The 17,653-nt window shown below is 42.1% G+C and overlaps 1 protein-coding gene across 1 annotated transcript in view; it reads left to right on the top strand.

The window, feature by feature from the left end:
* Window positions 1-17,653, top strand: part of ME2 (malic enzyme 2) — a 46,256-nt gene that overhangs the window by 16,607 nt on the left and 11,996 nt on the right. The window contains exons 2-9 of the mRNA XM_063128702.1: window positions 3,984-4,105; window positions 7,911-8,044; window positions 9,691-9,840; window positions 12,051-12,126; window positions 12,840-13,001; window positions 14,051-14,154; window positions 16,778-16,887; window positions 17,004-17,101. Of these exons, the coding sequence (XP_062984772.1) occupies window positions 3,998-4,105; window positions 7,911-8,044; window positions 9,691-9,840; window positions 12,051-12,126; window positions 12,840-13,001; window positions 14,051-14,154; window positions 16,778-16,887; window positions 17,004-17,101 (942 nt within the window). The 5' untranslated portion in view covers window positions 3,984-3,997. The remainder of the gene's footprint in view (window positions 1-3,983; window positions 4,106-7,910; window positions 8,045-9,690; window positions 9,841-12,050; window positions 12,127-12,839; window positions 13,002-14,050; window positions 14,155-16,777; window positions 16,888-17,003; window positions 17,102-17,653) is intronic.

Raw genomic sequence — 17,653 nt, 5'->3', positions numbered from 1 at the left:
ATTCTTTCTGAACTAGTTCGTTCCAGCACACCGGCTGGGTTTCGTCCACAGCGACCTAATTTAGTATAGAATCACTCTGTGCAAAGCTGCTTGTGTTTCTAATACCAACAAAGTTTCCAAAGCTTGTGTCACCAAGCAGTGAACAGATAACCTTGGCCGCACTGAAGTGGCATGATCCAGAAGGAAACTATTTTCTCTCTCTCATTGAATTGATTTAAAAGTGCATATACAGCAACCATTTGCAAATGCGAGTCTAATTCAGGATGTAGAAAGAAATGTAGGTCCCCCCCCCCACATATTAAACTTGGCAGCCAAGAGTGATGAATGCAGAGAGGGCTAAAAATAAAATGCCAGGCACAATAGTTTCCCACATTCTTGTCAAAACTTTCCAAAGGACCTTCAGAGGCCTTTAGAAATCCTTGGCGATGGATGGGAAATGTAATTTACGGTGGTAGCTTTGCCTTGTATAATAGGGACCATGGAATCCAATTTCAAGGCAATACTTTATAACCATTGCCCCAACTCTCTGGTTCATAATTGATTAACATAATGTAACATCTAGAACTTTCATTATCCCTAAAGTTAATTAGTAACCTGAACCATAGTACACTGCTATTCAAAAGCAGCCTGCAGCCCAGATGATTTCATTTAATTTGTAAAGTTGCTCAGCTCATAAATCTGTGCATTTCACTCCTGGGTTTCTTTGCTGGAAGCATCAAGTCTACTAAAGGATAACATTAGATTTAAAATTTCACTGGGCAATTGTACCACAGGTGGGGTTTCTCTGTCCCTTTTGGAACAAAGCAAGAGAGACCCCTCCACCTCTGAGTTCTCTGTCATGTGTGGAGGACTTGGAGTAGAAGGATCTCTCCAGAAAGAGAATCAAGGTTGCCTATGAGCCGACAATCAAATTGACTAAGTGATGGGCACCTCTGGGCCACTTCTTGCATACACCCTTGTAACCATCAAGGTATAGGGCTTCCTTCAGAGTGGCCCCCATTCCGTGAAACTTCCTCTTCGAGGAAACTTGACATGGCTCACTTTTTGGTGTTTGGTCTAAATGAACCTTTTCCCCCCCTTGGTTTTTCAAGATGTTTGCCAACTCAGGCATTAGTGCTACTCATTTTCAGTGCTCCTGATTTAATTGTGGCTTTAATTGCTGCTTTCAGAGGTAGTTCAAAGTCTTTATGCTCTATGTTTGTTTATCGGTGGAACGATGCCTTTGACGTCTGCTACAGAAAAGGTGGGAATGTGAAATACAATGAAATAAATAAACACTTATAGAGCAGTGTTCTGTGTGTAACACCACAATTCACATATAGGCCTCATTGCACAGTCAAGAGACAGGCCTATATGTGTGCAATCCTATGTGTACAGCATGCACATCTCACTGTGCTGGGTGAAGGCATCTCTTCTTCACTGCAGGCAAAGGATTTTCAGCTAGACAAGTGTCTCAACCGGCCTAGAGTCTGTAATGAACTGGGCTGGCTTCAGATTTGAGGCGGGCCTTGATAAAGTGGACCTTCTCCTACATTAGAGGGCCCCTATCTGCCATTCTAAATTTCCCACAATGCAGTAGAGCACCCAGTGTCATGCTGTTCCAGGGCATTGTGGGAAATGGGAAATATCACGGTGCTCCAGCTCCACAGACCCAGTTACCCATGGCTACCAGGTGCTGATACCGGCTTTGGCCTTAGCAAATGCAGACACCCTTTTCCACTTGGAACAAACGTTTATGCTGTTCAGGGAGCCACAAATTTTGGCTGGGCTCGGTTGTCAAACATTGTTCCAGAATGACCCTGTTCAAACTACACGCTAAACCACGGCAGTTAAGCATTTTGAGCTAAACATTATGGCTTAGCGTGTCGTGTGAACTATTCCTAACCATGGTGGCTACATAACCATGGTATAAACACGGTCACTAACCATTTGCTGCAAAAGTTAATTAAGTTTTATCATTTTTTATCATTGTTTGGATTATTTAACTTGGACCCGCGAAACTACCGTTTAATGTTTTTCTCCTCCTTTTTCTTTTTCCTTCTTCAGGTCAGTTCATTTGTTGGGATTTCAGGCTAATGGGCAAATGTTTTGTTTCTAATGTTGGATGTCAGCTAAGGGTTTGCATCAGGATGATTTACTATTTCATATGGGTGTTGTCCATCGTTTAATCTCAAACTACTCAATGTTTCTTTTCTAAAATGTTTTACATTTTTAATTGTCAGTTATACTTGCTTTACACATTCAACCATGAACCATTTTATGTTTCATTTTCAAGTTAATGTGTGTCTAATTGGCAGTTTTACTTATTTCATATGTAGCTCCTGATGAAGGACACTGTCTGAAATATGTAGAGCATGAGTACATTGAAGAATTCATTTAAGAATAAAAATAAAGATTTAAAGCACCAGACCTCGGTTAGCGGCCTAACCATGGTTTAGCATGTTGTCTGAACAGGCCCATTGTCAGTACTCAGTAAAGCTTGGCTTCCACAGCGCCTGCTCCGTAAGAGCAAACTTTGCCCCGTGGGATCCCGAGGCCGCCGAGGGGAGGGCGCCCCACCGGCCCGTCTCGTCTGCCCCATCGGGGAGGTGGAGCGTAAGCACGCGTGCTAGGACCTGAAAGATGGCCAGTGTGTGGCTTCTACAGGGGCGTACCAGAGTCGGCATTTTTACTTTGCCGACTCTTAAAAATTAGAAAGAGGACTGTATCTACTAAGCCTGTCAGACCATCTGTAATTTCAGATTAGTTTTAGTATCTGGATTGTTCTCATTATAGCTGTAACAGTCAGACATTCAGTTTTTATTTTATTTTATTTGCATTGTAGTAACTAATTGCTGTTGTTTTGTGTACAACGTATATGTCGTGTATTACTGGAGAGCCGGGGTGGTGTAATGGCTGGAGTGTTGGACTGGGAGTCGGGAGATCTGGGTTCTAGTCCCCACTCAGCCTTGGAAGCTCACTGGGTGACTTTAGGCCAGTCACATCTCTCAGTCCAACCTACCTCACAGGGTTGTTGTTGTGAGGATAAAATGAAGAGGAGAAGGAGGATTATGTACGCCGCCTTGGGTTCCTTGGAGGAAAATAGGTGGGATATAAATGTACTAAATAGATAATTATTTTCAGTGCATGTTTTGATTAACTGTGCTATGACCTGCAGTTACAACAATAAACAAAACTACTACTACTTTCTTCTGAGGCACAGCGCTGGTGTGGCAACCCAGCACAAGAGGCAGCATGGCACTGTTTGGAAAATGGTGTACTCTGCTTCCCTGAGTTAGCAACAGCTTTTTAACAAATGTCACCTGTGACAGGGTGAAGGCTTTCCCTCTGGCTGCCAGAATTAATTTGCAATCTCCACTACTGACCCAGAGACTGCATTTTGCACCTATTGATGTGCAAACTTCCCACCAGTTAGTGCAAACTTTTATGGGTTCATAAAATGCCAGAGATGCCGTGTACACAGGTAAATATCATCAAGAGAAAAGGAGTAGAGCCAGTGTCATGTAAGGACTAGAGTGTTGCACTGGGACTCAGAAGTTCTGAGTTCTAGTCTCCACTCGGTCATGAAGCTCACTGGGCAGCTTTGGGCCTCACCCTGACTCTCAGCCTAGCCTACCTCACAGGGTTGTTGGGTTCATAAAATGGAGAGGAGAAGGACTCTGTAAGTTGCCTTGGGTTCCTCCCAAGAGGAGAAAAGGCAGAATATAAATGTAATAATAAATAATAAAATAAAAATAACACTAATGGTGACTTTTTCTTCTTCTGTTGAGTCATTCATATTCTTCGAAGATGTGTTCATGTTTTCCTTGTAGTCAGGAGTTGTTTTTTGCGGGGGAGGTTTAAGGCTACATCTGATTGAAGCAGAATGAGAAAATCTTGCCATCCCATAATGATCTGCTTGTATCTCTGCCTGTTGCCAGAATGGAACGAGGAGCTTAGTGTGTGTGTAATATGACCTTTTCCCTTCCCTTTTGTTTTTTTAGGCAAACTCTTCAAAATGTTCTCCCGATTAAGAATAGCTGCTGCTCCCTGTGTATTAGCATGCCGTGGCGTACATACAAAAGAAAAAGGCAAACTCTTGATGCTGAACCCCAGAACAAATAAGGTTAGTCGCATGGATGTTTTGCACGTTGCACCTTGAATAAGTAAAAGCCAGGCCTGAAAACTACTATTAGAACATGGGCTTCTCATGTTCAGACTCGAAGCAGTGCCAAAGAAGGTAATGTGGAGAATTGTAACAGATTCCCCCTTCTGTAATAGTATACCAATTTAATAATGGTAGTGAGTAATGTGTTGTGTTGGTGGTGAAGTCTCTGATTGGCTGAGCTGCTGTGATGTCATGGGATGTTCAGGGAGGGGCCATAGCTCATTGACAGAGCACATCAATCCCTAACATCTCCAGGTAGGGCTGGAAAAACTCATGCCTGAAATCCCGGAGAAACACCACCAGTCAGTATCATCGATTCTGGACTTGATGAACAAAGGAGTTAACTCGGTGTATGGCAGATTCCTATGTTCCTAGTTGATCAGGGGACGATGTGGTTTGTAGCTGCATTTATTTCATTTCATTTGTATACTGGCCAATAACAGATGCTCTCTAAGCAGTTCATGATAACTATAGTAAAAGTTTCTATGAGAAGGAATCAGTTCATCTAGCAACCTCTTCCTACACTCCAACTTAAGACTGTGGCCAATGCAGAACTTATGACTTTAACATCAAGTTAGCTCTACCAGAAAGAAGGGAAAGTTATCAGTTTGGCTGGGATTAAAACCTTGCCTGGGCAGGCTGAGGGCTGGAAGGAGAACTTTGTGTTATTCGGCTCCGGACCACAACCCATTATGACCCTGTTCAGATGACACGCTAAGCCACGGTGGTGAAGCATTTTGAGCTAAACATGGCTTAGCGTGTCATGTGAACCATTCCTAACCCTGGTGACTGTGCAATCATGGTTTAAACACACTCACCAACCATTTGCTGCAACAGGGTTAGCGGCCTAACCATGGCTTAGCGTGTCGTCTGAACAGGCCCAAAGTAGTGCCACAAAATATACATTTATTACTCAAACAGTATTAAAGAATAACAAAACTTTGAAATGATGAAATGAGCAAAACACATTACTAGATGTAATGCCATTAAGATAATATATGATTAATAAGATGATTGGAAGCATAATAGAAATAGTAGCTAGCATGTTCTTTAGTAAAAATTAAAGTTCTGTTCCTCTAAACTAACAAAACAGTCATCATTGAGAACTTAATAGTTACCTATCTGGCAAGCATGGTTGACACAGGCTAAGTAATTATGTTTAGCAGGCTTTTGGTTCTCCCAGGATCTCTCTGGGCCATTAGATCAAACCCCTGCCTTTTATAAGAGAGATTTAGCTATTGGGCAGTACAGAAATGCAATCAATCAATCAATCAATCAATCTCTATTTTGATGACCTCATCCTAAATTTCGGGCCAGGTCATACCATTACTCCTATTCGTTTCAATGTAGCCAGGTTTACCATTGACACTAGTAACACCTTAATGAAGGTATTCCTGCTAAGCTAATACTTAACCATCCCACTTGTGGCAACCTTCCCTCCCCCATTTCCAAGAATACATTCCACTTCTCATAGTTACCTTACAACACATACACACAATTGATCACATCCATTACTAGGCATATTCCTGGTGGTTCCACACGGACCTATGGTCCAGTTGGGGTCCACCAGGAGAAGAGCCTTCAGTGTGGTGGCCCCCCTTCCTATGGAATTCCCTGCCTTTGCAGGTCAGGCAGGTGCCAACATTGTGTCGTTTCTTTTTATTATTAATTTATTAAATTTATATACCGCCCCATAGCTGAAGCTCTCTGGGCGGTTTACAAAAGTTGTTTCAGGAAGCTTTTGTTGAGTGACCCGTCGCAGTTTTACCAGAACTCAGGTTTTATCAGAACTCTGCTTCTTTTAAAAAATAGTCATCTTTTAATATGGTGTTCTTATTATTCTTTTATCCTATCTGTTGTTCACGGCTCTGAAATCTTTTGGATGTGGAGCAGAATGTGAATATGGTAAATAAATAAAGGATAAAGCTTTGACAGGCTGGTTCTGTCTCCCCTCCCTGAAAGAAGATTCCTCTGACAGGAAAAATAAGGAGTGATTCTCGTGACACAACCATAGTTGCTGTGAACCCCAAGGTCACTGTCGGGTTTATTGTTCAACCAGGCACTTGTTTTGATTGAAGCACAGTCATAAGAGGATTAAGACGGCTGAGTGAAAGTCAGGGCAGATAGATGTCACTGTGGGGAGCTGCCGAGGCTGAGAGGCGGGTTGGGAGGTGGGGAAGGTCTGGATAAAAATGGGATTATACAGGGCAGCCTTCCCCAGCTTGGGGATGATTCATATAAGGCAGCATGGTCTTACAAACCTTTCCTCACACAAACTTTCCCTCACGAGTGCCTGCCCCTTTCAGTGACCATATTTGAATGTCTGTTTCTGAAGCACAAATCCACTGAGCCCCTGGATAAGCTCTCACCTAGCATGTTGAAGGTTAAATCTTCTGAAAACGGAGAGCCCCCGAGCACGCTTGGATCTCTGAAGAGACTGAACACAACTAAGACCGGAGAAAGGCATCATCGCTTCACGGAGGCCTTAACGTTTTATTCTCTCTCCCGCTCCAGCAGGTTACAGTTAAGGGAAATGAAGAGCGCGGTTAACTAAAAAGATGTTGGGCTCACTGAGATCTTAGCTAGACTAGGCTTTATCCTGGTGCCAGCATTGTCATCTTTTCGGTGCCAGGTCAAGACTTTTCTCTTTTCCCAGGCATTTAACAGCACTTAACAACATATGCTGAGCTAGTTTGTTTTTAAGGGACCCCAGAACTGTTGTTTTTAAATGGATATTGTTGTTTTTATACTTTTGATGGTTTTAAATTTTGTATAATTCTTAATGTTCACTGTTTTTAACTTTTGTAAAGTTAAAAACCACCCAGAGAGCTTTGGCTATGGGGCAGTATATAAATGTAATAAATAAATAAATAAATAAATAAATATTTCTATACCGCCCCATAGCCAAAGCTCAAGGGGCAATTTACATAAGATTAAAACACTTAAAAACAATATACAAAATTTAAAACTACAAAAACAAACATACAGAAACATACATTCAAAACAACTATAAACTTTAAAAACAGATCTAGGATCATAGAATCATAGAATAGCAGAGTTGGAAGGGGCCTACAAGGCCATCGAGTCCAACCCCCTGCTCAATGCAGGAATCCACCCTAAAGCATCCCTGACAGAGAGTTGTCCAGCTGCCTCTTGAAGGCCTCTAGTGTGGGAGAGGCCACAACCTCACCTGGCAACTGATTCCATTGTCGTACTGCTCTAACAGTCAGGAAGTTTTTCCTGATGTCCATCTGGAATCTGGCTTCCTTTAACTTGAGCCCGTTATTCCGTGTCCTGCACTCTGGGAGGATCGAGAAGAGATCCTGGCCCTCCTCTGTGTGACAACCTTTCAAGTATTTGAAGAGTGCTATCATGTCTCCCCTCAATTTTCTCTTCTCCAGGCTAAACATGCCCAGTTCTTTCAGTCTCTGTGAAGCTCATCTCATCTTGCTTAAATGCCTGGGAAAAGAGAAAAGCTGAATATGAGCCAACAGTATGATGTGGCTGCAAAAAATGCAAATGCTGTTTTGGGCTGCATTAATAGAAGTATAGCTTCCAAATCACGCGAGGTCCTGGTTCCCCTCTATTCGGCCTCATCTTGAGTATTGCATCCAGTTCTGGGCTCCACACTTCAAGAACGATGCTGACAAGCTGGAGGGGATTCAGAGGAAGGCAACCACAGTGATCGGGGAAATAAAGCCCTATGAGGCTTTATGCCCTGGCTTAACGTGTTTTAACATGTGCTCTTGCTGTCTGTCCCCAGGGAATGGCTTTTACATTAAAAGAACGGCAGATGCTCGGGTTGCAGGGGCTTCTGCCTCCGAAGATAGAGACGCAAGACATCCAAGCCTTGCGTTTCCATAAGAACGTGGCCAAAATGACCGACCCTTTGGAAAAGTAAGCGTCCGCCGGCAGACCCTTGGCTCTTTCGTCATGCATGCTCCCAAATGCGGATGAGATGTTATTCCGGTTGCGATTTGGATGCTTGTCAGGGCGTTCACAAGACCGATACAAGATGCCCCAAATCTGCTGGCGTGGGTGGGGTGGGGAGTCAGTTCATTGAATTGAATTGACCCTTAAAAAAAAAAAAAAGCAGTCACTGAATTGATATCACTCAGCAATGCCAAATACGACAACATAGGGATGGCACTGAAGCACCTGCTGCTAAGGATATCTCCTCTGGTGGCTGCTTGGCTCTAGATTGTCTTTGAACTCGGTCCTGTTTTCCCAAAAATTCCCAATGTGTTCTTTGTGGCTCTGATCCTTGTAAATGGTCTCTGCCAGTCAGAGCAATCTTTCTTTCATCGTTTCTTTTTCTCATACAAATGTAAGGGTAATGACTGACCGGAGTGTTAATAAATAGTCACCTTGAATCTAGGTAATAACAGAAAGATAATCTGTCCATAAAACAATGTTCTGCGTAAGAGAATAACCACCAAGGAAGCGCTATATCTCTTGGGCAAAGGGTGACTAAGCCGATTCCCATTCATTCCCCCCACCCCCCATAAGTAGATTTATATAGCCTGATCCAGGGCTTGTTATCTTGGAAACAACTCCCACTGAGTTCCCAGGGTTTACTTCCAAGTAAGTGTGCATTGTGTCCTGGCTTCAGATCAAGGTCGTTTTCACAACTGACACTTAAATGCAAAAATCATTACATACATTTTTCAATTTGCATAGCTATCATACTGAACACATCGATTAGACTGTGCATTCCGTTTTTAAAAATACTTCTTGTCACCTGCCTCATTTTCTACAAGGACCATCAGAGGTGACTAATTCCAATCAAAGTTAAACCAGTTCTTAAACGACCGTTGTTATGAGACATTGGGCCCGTTCAGAAGACACCTTAAACCATGGCTTTAACCACGGTGAATAAGGCCTTTTGCTTTATTCACCAAGGTTAAAGCCGTGGTTTAAGGTGTCTTCTGAACACGGCCTGGCTTTCTGGCTTAACCACTGTGGTTAAAGCCATGGTTTAAGGTGTCTTCTGAATGGGGCCATGGTTATTTGGCACCTGTGTGTATACTTTAATCTACTCATAGACATAGCTTGACACACTATATATTTATGCTTGGGGGTTGTTATTGTTGTTTGTATTCTCCAAATGTGCCTGTATTTAAAGGCAGGGATGACTCTATGGTTACCTCTCCAAAAGCATACTCTGCTATCTTAAACATCCAACCAGAAAATTAGCATTAGTGAATAGACCATGACAAATTGATTGTCAAGCTGTTACGTTGGATTTTAATGTATGAATTAAAAAAAAATTAAGACTGCAGGTAGGTTTTTAATGTATTTTGCTTATTATTGTTTTAACCAAATGTTTATTATATTACTATTTTTTAAATTACTTATGATTGTTAGTTGCCTTGGGCTTTGTTTTTTTAATGGAAAAGCAGGGCACAAATAAAAATGAATGAGTGAATGAATGAATAATGAAAATAAGTTTGCTGCTTTATTTTATCTTCTGAGTTTTCTTTAGTAGCAGGCAAATACACATTAAAAGAACTAATTTTGCTTCTCTGCTGCTTTGTTTACAGATACATCTATGTAATGGGGATGCAGGAAAGGAACGAGAAGTTATTCTACAGGGTGTTGCAAGATGACATTGAGCAGTTAATGCCGATAGTTTATACACCGACAGTAGGCCTAGCATGTTCCCAGTACGGACATATCTTTAGGAGGCCAAAGTAAGGGCAACTTTATAAGAATTGTTTAATGCATTTATCAGCGAAACACATTAGAATTACAGCTGGTCTCACTTTGGAAACACAAAAGCGGATAAGCTGCTGTTGTCTTTTTTGCTTACATTACTTGATAAAGTACCATGTGCTTTGATTACATTATGTAAATCAACCTGCAGCAAAAGGATTGACTAACTTTGTCCAATTCATGACTCAAATTTAGCTTCTGCTGCTCCCTTCTTTGCCTCTCTTTCTGGCCTTTTCTACCGTTTCCCTTGAAAGTTCTTCTCCTTCACCTACTCTTTCTTTAGGGCCGTTTCTACACCTGCCTTTTCCCCCAGGATCGTCCCGGGATCATCCCTGTGCATGCAAATGACACACAGGGGATCCAGGCAGTATGCAAGGATGATCCCTCTATTTTCCTGGGATAATCCTTAGGTGTAGAAAGGGCCTGGGTTTCTGTTTTGCAATCCATTGCCAACTCTTTGCATTCCTGGGAGTTGTGAAGCTGAGAAGCAGCAGTGTACAACTATTCTAAATGAAGTTCTTTGTACCTTTCCTTGAGCCTCCATCCTTTTGAGCTTTCTTACCAAAGGGATCAATTTTCACTCCTCCACTCTCCCCACCCAGCTCCTATTCTTAGGGACCAGAGTCAACCAAGCCAAACTGACAACTTTGCCTTCCCTCACAGATCACGTACTGTAAACATTACTATGGCTTTGTTTCTTGACCAGATTGGCTGCTCATAATGTTTTATGCACAATCAAGCCAGCTGAGCCAATTGGTCAGTTTCACTGCCACAATGTAGATACTATTTATGATAATTGCAGTACAATATAGTTAATTGAATAAATTGTAAACATATGAAATTAAACATTTTGAGACATTTGCATTGTTCTCCAGTGCGGTGTTGGGTGATCATTTTTTAAAAAACATCTTATAAATTAAAAACCTCTACCCTAGCATTTTGTACCACTGTGAATTTCTGTTCACACAGAATTAGTATGAAGAAGAGTTTTCTCTCTCATCTTTCTCTCTTTGCTCATCTTTATCTCCTTGATCCATACCTTGGCTCAGTTCAGAAAACACATTTCTCAATAATGGTTTTAGAACTCGACGGTGGAGTTTTTACACCACTGTTGAGAAATGGGTTGTCCGGTGGGAAAACTCCACCCCATGGTGGAGGTTTTTTGGGAAAACACTTCATACTGAATATCCATGCCGTGCAGAGGAGAGTTCCTGCACAACTGTTGTGTTGCATGGTGTGCGGAGGGTTCTGTGGAGTTTTTCGCTGCGTTGAGTTGACTTTTCCCACTGGCTACAGAGTTTCCTGGCAAGAGTGGTGAAAGGAGTGAGTGCTGCTCTAGGAGAGCCACCAGGATTGGGTTTTTTGCAGCAATGGCTGATGGGATACCATCAGGAGGACTGGTGGGGAGAGAGGGCGGAGCAACTATCAATCAAACATCACGATGGATTTTACTGAACTCCACGGTAGTCCACAGTCACACATGGGCTACCGTGGAGTTGAGTAAATGCAGGACACAGAATAACGGGCTGAAGTTACAGGAAGCCAGATTCCATCTGGACATCAGGAAAAACTTCCTGACTGTTAGAGCAGTACGACAGTGGAACCAGTTACCTAGGGAGGTTGTGGGCTCTCCCACACTAGAGGCCTTCAAGAGGCAGCGGGACAACCATCTGTCAGGGATGCTTTAGGGTGGATTCCTGCACTGACTAGGGGGTTGGATTTGATGGCCTCATAGGCCCCTTCCAACTCTGCTATTCTACGATTCTATGAACATGTTGTGTGGGGAGTACCTCCTAAAAACTCAACCATTGAGTGGAGTTTTCACACTGTATTAACTAACGTGTTGACTGAACTGAGCCCTTAAGTACTATTGTCAGCTTTGATGCTGGTTTATGGAATTGTTTCAATCTGTATTTGATGGGATAAAATGAAGCTGGTGTAAATGTTAAGATTAGATTAATTTTGCATTTTCCAAAACTCCATAAGCTTTTAATAATGGCATCTTTCAGAGATCTTATCTCATGTTCATTGTGCTGCGTTCAAGTACTGTATTCATTTTTTTAAAAAAACAATTATTTAGATAGAGATGTGTTGTGCTGATCTGAGCTGTCCTTTGCAAAGTAAAGGGATAGTTTCAATGTTTCAATGCTGAATGTATTTCTATTTTGATATTTATTTATTTTTGCAGAGGGTTGTTCATTGCCATAACAGATAGGGGACATATTAGATCAATTGTGAACAACTGGCCAGAGAATGATGTAAAGGTACTGCTTTCTGTCTCTGTCTCCTCTTCCTTGTCCATGTGTGTGTTTTCCCAGCTTCAGGGGTGGATGGATAAATACTTGGGCTGTCCTTGTACTTTGGGATTTGTACCATTCAAGAACCATGAATGCCTTGTGAAGTCTGTACCATCACCCCATCTCATGACTTTCCCAACTTAAGTGCTGTACTTCTGAGTTAAAACCTCATAAAAACAGATGGTAACCATTTTGTGAGACTTGTTGTGTTCATTTGGACAAATGTTCTGCATTCTCTGTCTTCTTCCCCTCCTACATTAGCAGAACTTTCTATAATGTGAGATCCCATCTCTTTTACACACCTCTGTGAATTTACTGGGGAATGGAGACATGGCTTTCCAGGTGCATGAGAGGGGATTTGAATAGCTAAGGTCCATGCAAAGAACATCTCTCTAATCCCGAGATACATTGCTATGTCCCAGAAAGTGCAGCACAGGGTTGTCAAAGGCCAAACAGCATATGTACGATACAAACACTTATCGGATTTATATTAGTTTCTGTTATGGTTTCTCCTGCCCAATGAATTCTGGGAGCTGTAGTTTGGTCAGAATACTGAGCCCTCTGAAACTGTTTCTCGCACCCAAACTGAACTGCAGATCCCAAGATTCTCGGGGGACAGGCAATAAATTGATTCAAGAGTGATGTCTGACGAAAGTAAAATCCCCACTTGTACTTTCCAGGCTGTCGTCGTCACGGACGGAGAACGGATCTTGGGTCTTGGGGATCTGGGTGTGTATGGAATGGGGATTCCTGTGGGCAAACTCTGTTTATATACCGCATGTGCTGGAATACATCCCGATAAGTGCCTACCTGTGTGTATCGATGTCGGCACTGACAATCAGGTAAGTTACAACGTGGTTCTCCCCACCCAAGTTATGATTTGGCACTTCCTCGTCCCATCGTGTTCATTGCTGAATTGAGATGTAACACGAGTGCATTCTTCGACAACTGGATATATTCTGGCAGAGTAGGGGCTCGATGGGAAACTGCCTTGCTTCGCTATGGCACCCACATTGCCCTGGCTAAGCAAACCTACAGAGGCAGGGAACACAAGTTTGGCTTGGTGGCCAAAGCCAGCTAGGAATTGTCCTAAAACTCCCAGCATGGAGTGTCTGGGAGGGCTGTATTTACTGGGGCCCGGGAACAGAGAGCATACGTGTCCTCGGCGCCACCATTGCCCGCTCCTTGGTGGGGTCGCGTCCTTCTTCCTGATGCGATTGCGTCCTTCCTGACACAATCTGGAAGCATCTAATCACTCCAGGTGCCGGGAAGAAGGAAGCAATTGCGCCGAGGAACCAGGAAGAAGGACACAATTGCGTCGAGGAGCGGGCAATGGTGGCATCGAGGACACGTATGGCCCCTGTTGCTGGGCTTTGGTAAGTTCAGTCCTTCCAGGCACTGCATCCTGGGAGTTGTTGACTGTACAGCGGCCTAGGACTATGCGAGAAAATGGCAGATCCATCATAAAATGGCCTCCGTGCCTCGGATATCCGAATCCAAGGTTTGCACAGCCCTAGAAAAAAGGCCTAAAACTCCCAGCATGCTCTGACCAGCATGGCTGGTTGGGGCATGCTGGTAGTTGTAGGCTTTTTTCCAGTCTAAACAGGCATAGGATTGTACCCCCCCCAAGTATATCTTTTGACCCCTTTTCAGAGCCTGTACAGATGTAACACGACCCGTTCCTTATTTGCTTCTCTGTTCAATGAAAGTTCGCCCCACCCTTCCCCTGTAGAATCCTTAGATTATTGTTGTTTTGAAAAGCAATTACATGCATAATATTCAACTAAGAGGATTATGTGGACATGTTTCCTTGGAACTGCGCAAGATAGGTAAACCCTTTATAGCATAGTACATTGCATATTGATTTAACGGCTTCGTTTATTTTTCCTAGACTCTCTTGCAGGACTCATTTTATATGGGACTTTACCAGAAACGAGATCGATCACAGCTGTACGATGACCTCATTGATGAGTTCATGGAAGCCATTGTAGGCAGGTATAAATCCTGAATTGATCGTGCCCCCAAAATAAATGTGCACAGAATTTGTACGAGTCAAGAAGTGATACTTTCTGGGTTTAGTTGCTAAAGGGGTCAGACTTAGAAGTAATATAATAGTGATTGTAAATCACCCCGAAAGCATCTACTAGTTGGGCGGTATATAAATATAATGGATAAATACATTCTTAATTTATTTATTTATTTATTTATTACATTTTTATACCGCCCAATAGCCGAAGCTCTCTGGGCGGTTCACAAAAATTAAAATCATCATAAAACAACCAACAAGTTAAAAATACAAATACAAAATACAATATAAAAAGCACTTTCATGTATGAATCATACAATATAAAAGCACTTCTTAAGAAAAGTGCTGTATAAATTCCAAGCGCTGATAGTGCTTCTCTCACACACAATTTCTGCTAACCTGTATTTCATAGAATCACAGAATAGTAGAGTTGGAAGGGGCCTATAAGGCCATCGAGTCCAACCCCCTGCTCAATGTAGGAATCCACGTTAAAGCAGTTTTATTGTTAACCACCTTGAGCACCATTTTTTGGGAAGTAAGGCGGGATATAAATTAAGTGAAGAAATAAATTTGCAATGTCCCTGCGAGGCAGGCTGCTATGAAGGTCACTTGTATTACACAACAGGAGACATAGATGGAGAGACTATGGCTTGCCTAAAGCTACCCTATGAGCAGGGATTTAAATTAGTTCACAAGGTTGGTGTGTTGATGAGTTGCAGAAGGATGCTTAAAAACATCCTGGCAGTGAGAGTACCGTACATACGAGAGAAGTCTATTCTAAATGATAGAGGGGGGAAAGTCCTGGGTTGAGGGCTTGGAGCAGAACTACACACTCTAGGAACAGAAGAGTTTGTGGACAGACAAGGGAGGGGGCCAAGAGGCCATATGATCACGAGTCCCAGTGCCTGACAGGAGAACTCGAGGTTGCACCCGATGTTCGTCGTATTCATTTATTTTAAATTATTTTTAAGCCACCTTTGAGGGTGGATTCCTCTTCGACTTAGAGCAAATCTATTGAAAGGAATGGAACTCCAAATGGTGAGACCTTCATTTACTTTCCCAAATGGCATATTCCTCCATGTACCCTCTATTTAAAACATCTTTTGGGTTGGAGCAATACTTTATCAACCTCACCTTGGCTCCGCTCCGAAAAGCATTCACAGCTTTGCACTTTCAGTCTATGCTCTCTTCCTATTTAAAGGGAAGATTTAATAACACCCCGGTGCACCAGAGACTCTATATCTGTGAGTATGGGGAAGTGGAGGACATTCAACATTATCTGTTGCGATGCCCTATATATACAACCCCTAGACAAAAAATTCTTGATTACATTCTTCGTTCTCTTTCTGAACGATCTTCCCTTGAGCAAATCTGTATATTGCTGGTTGGCAATAATGTATTTATTACTGATCTGGTTGCAAAATTTGCCTTAGCTGCAAGTAAGTTGAGTGCTAGGCACTAAAACTTCCAACAAGTTTCTTAATGGTGAGCTGGAGGTTTCGTTCCGGTATACGTACGGATCTACTTATTTGTCGGGTAATCACTGTACTTAAACGTGCTGTAAGTTACAGACAGTACTAGTGAATAGCAGAGTATACAACGGCTCTTGGTCAGGACGCAGCAAAGGCCAGTAATGTAAGGCAAGGATTCTTTGTGGTTATAAAAATAAATCCTTTACTGACAGATATAGTTTAGTTATGGCAAAACAATGTACAAATTAATACTCACACATGGTCACAGAAATACAGCTTACATCAAGGTTCACAACGATGAGAGTGGTGATGAGAAGAGATATTAACAATGGTTCAAAACACTCTTTTATAGACAGCTCTGTACAAATGATGCAACCACTAATTGGCAATCATAGAAAAATGACACTATGCAATAGTCCAATAATTCAATAACTGTCCACCTGCAAAGTTGACCTTTAAGTGATTGTCTTCTGCTGACTCCTCACTTCTTCCAGGATTTGCAGGACATTACAGAAATAAAGGAAAAGATAAAAACAGAGTCCATTCCAGGACTCAACATTATTATGGTTTTAATTTTTGTGAACCGCCCAGAGAGCTTCGGCTATTGGGCGATATAAAAATGTAATAAATAAATAAATAGTTCCCCACTCGCGAGTTCTTAATGTATGTTGATGTGATTTTTATCTTTGTATCTCATTTGTGTTCATTATTTTCATTTTACTCTATATTATCTGTTTTTAACTTACCTATTTTAGCTTATCGTTTTACTTGTTTTTATTATGTCGAATTGTGATGGCTTATCGCTTTCAGCAATAAAGATTTCATTTCATTTCATGGAATGGGACTTCAGTTGAATTAACATCGGAGCCCTTATGATGTACAGAATTTTTCTTGCCTGGTTGCCTGCAGGGGATTCTTCCTTGCCACAGGCGATCAGGAAGTGACTGTTTCCAAGCCCGTGTTATGACATAAGAACCGTGGAGTTGGTGCCGCGCTCGCTTTTGGCCCTTGAGTTGCTCCAAGGGCAATGATGCAGCTGCATGCAGAGAGCATTAAAATAAACATATATATTTTTTGCAGCACAGCAGGTTCACGTTCTATTTCTTGCCTCATCCTCTAGGTATGGCCAAAACACCCTCATTCAGTTCGAAGACTTTGGCAACCATAACGCTTTCCGCTTTTTGAGGAAATACAGAGAAAAATATTGCACCTTCAATGACGATATACAAGGTAAATGATTCCCTTTGGGCTTCTAAGCACAAATCCGCAACCCCGTTTGGCTGAACGTGACTTTCTGTATGCATCTTTTCAGCCCTGTTCAACGAGGTTTTGTTTCCTTAACGTAGGAACCGCTTCGGTGGCGTTAGCCGGGTTGTTGGCAGCCCAGAAAGTTACCGGTAAACCAATCTCAGAGCACCAGATCTTGTTCCTCGGCGCAGGAGAGGTGAGTTGCGCAGCCAGGAGAGCAAAATAATAATAATAATAATAATAATAATAATAATAATAATAATAATAATAATAATAATAATAATAAAAAAATATGTTACCCGCCTTTCCCTCTGGACCAAGGCGGGGTACAACACAAATAAAAACACCATAAAATACAACTAATTCAAATGTTTTAAACCAGTGCATCATTAAAAGCAGCACACCATTAAAAAAGGCATCTTAAAATTCAACTGGGGAGGCCTGCCGGAAGAGATCAGTCTTTATGGCTTACTTAAATTCTGGAAGACTGTTAAGTTGACGAATCTCAAGCCATTCCACAAACTGGGAGAACGGCAGAAGGAAAGGTCCTCTGAGTAATAGTTATCAGCCTTGTTTTTGTTGGCTGGAGTAAATTCTTCCCAGAGGACCTGAGTGTGTGGGGCGGATTGTACGGGAGAAAGCGATCCTGCAGGTAGCCCGGACCCAAACCATGTAGGGCTTTAAAGGTAATGACCAACACTTTATACTTCGCCTGGCAACTAATTGGCAGCAGTGAAGAGATTTTAAG

The sequence above is a fragment of the Elgaria multicarinata genome, chromosome 6, assembly GCF_023053635.1.
Source record: "Elgaria multicarinata webbii isolate HBS135686 ecotype San Diego chromosome 6, rElgMul1.1.pri, whole genome shotgun sequence".
NCBI lineage: Eukaryota > Metazoa > Chordata > Lepidosauria > Squamata > Anguidae > Elgaria > Elgaria multicarinata.
The sequence above is the reverse complement of the archived record's forward strand: the minus strand, read 5'-3'. Positions and strand labels throughout refer to the sequence as shown.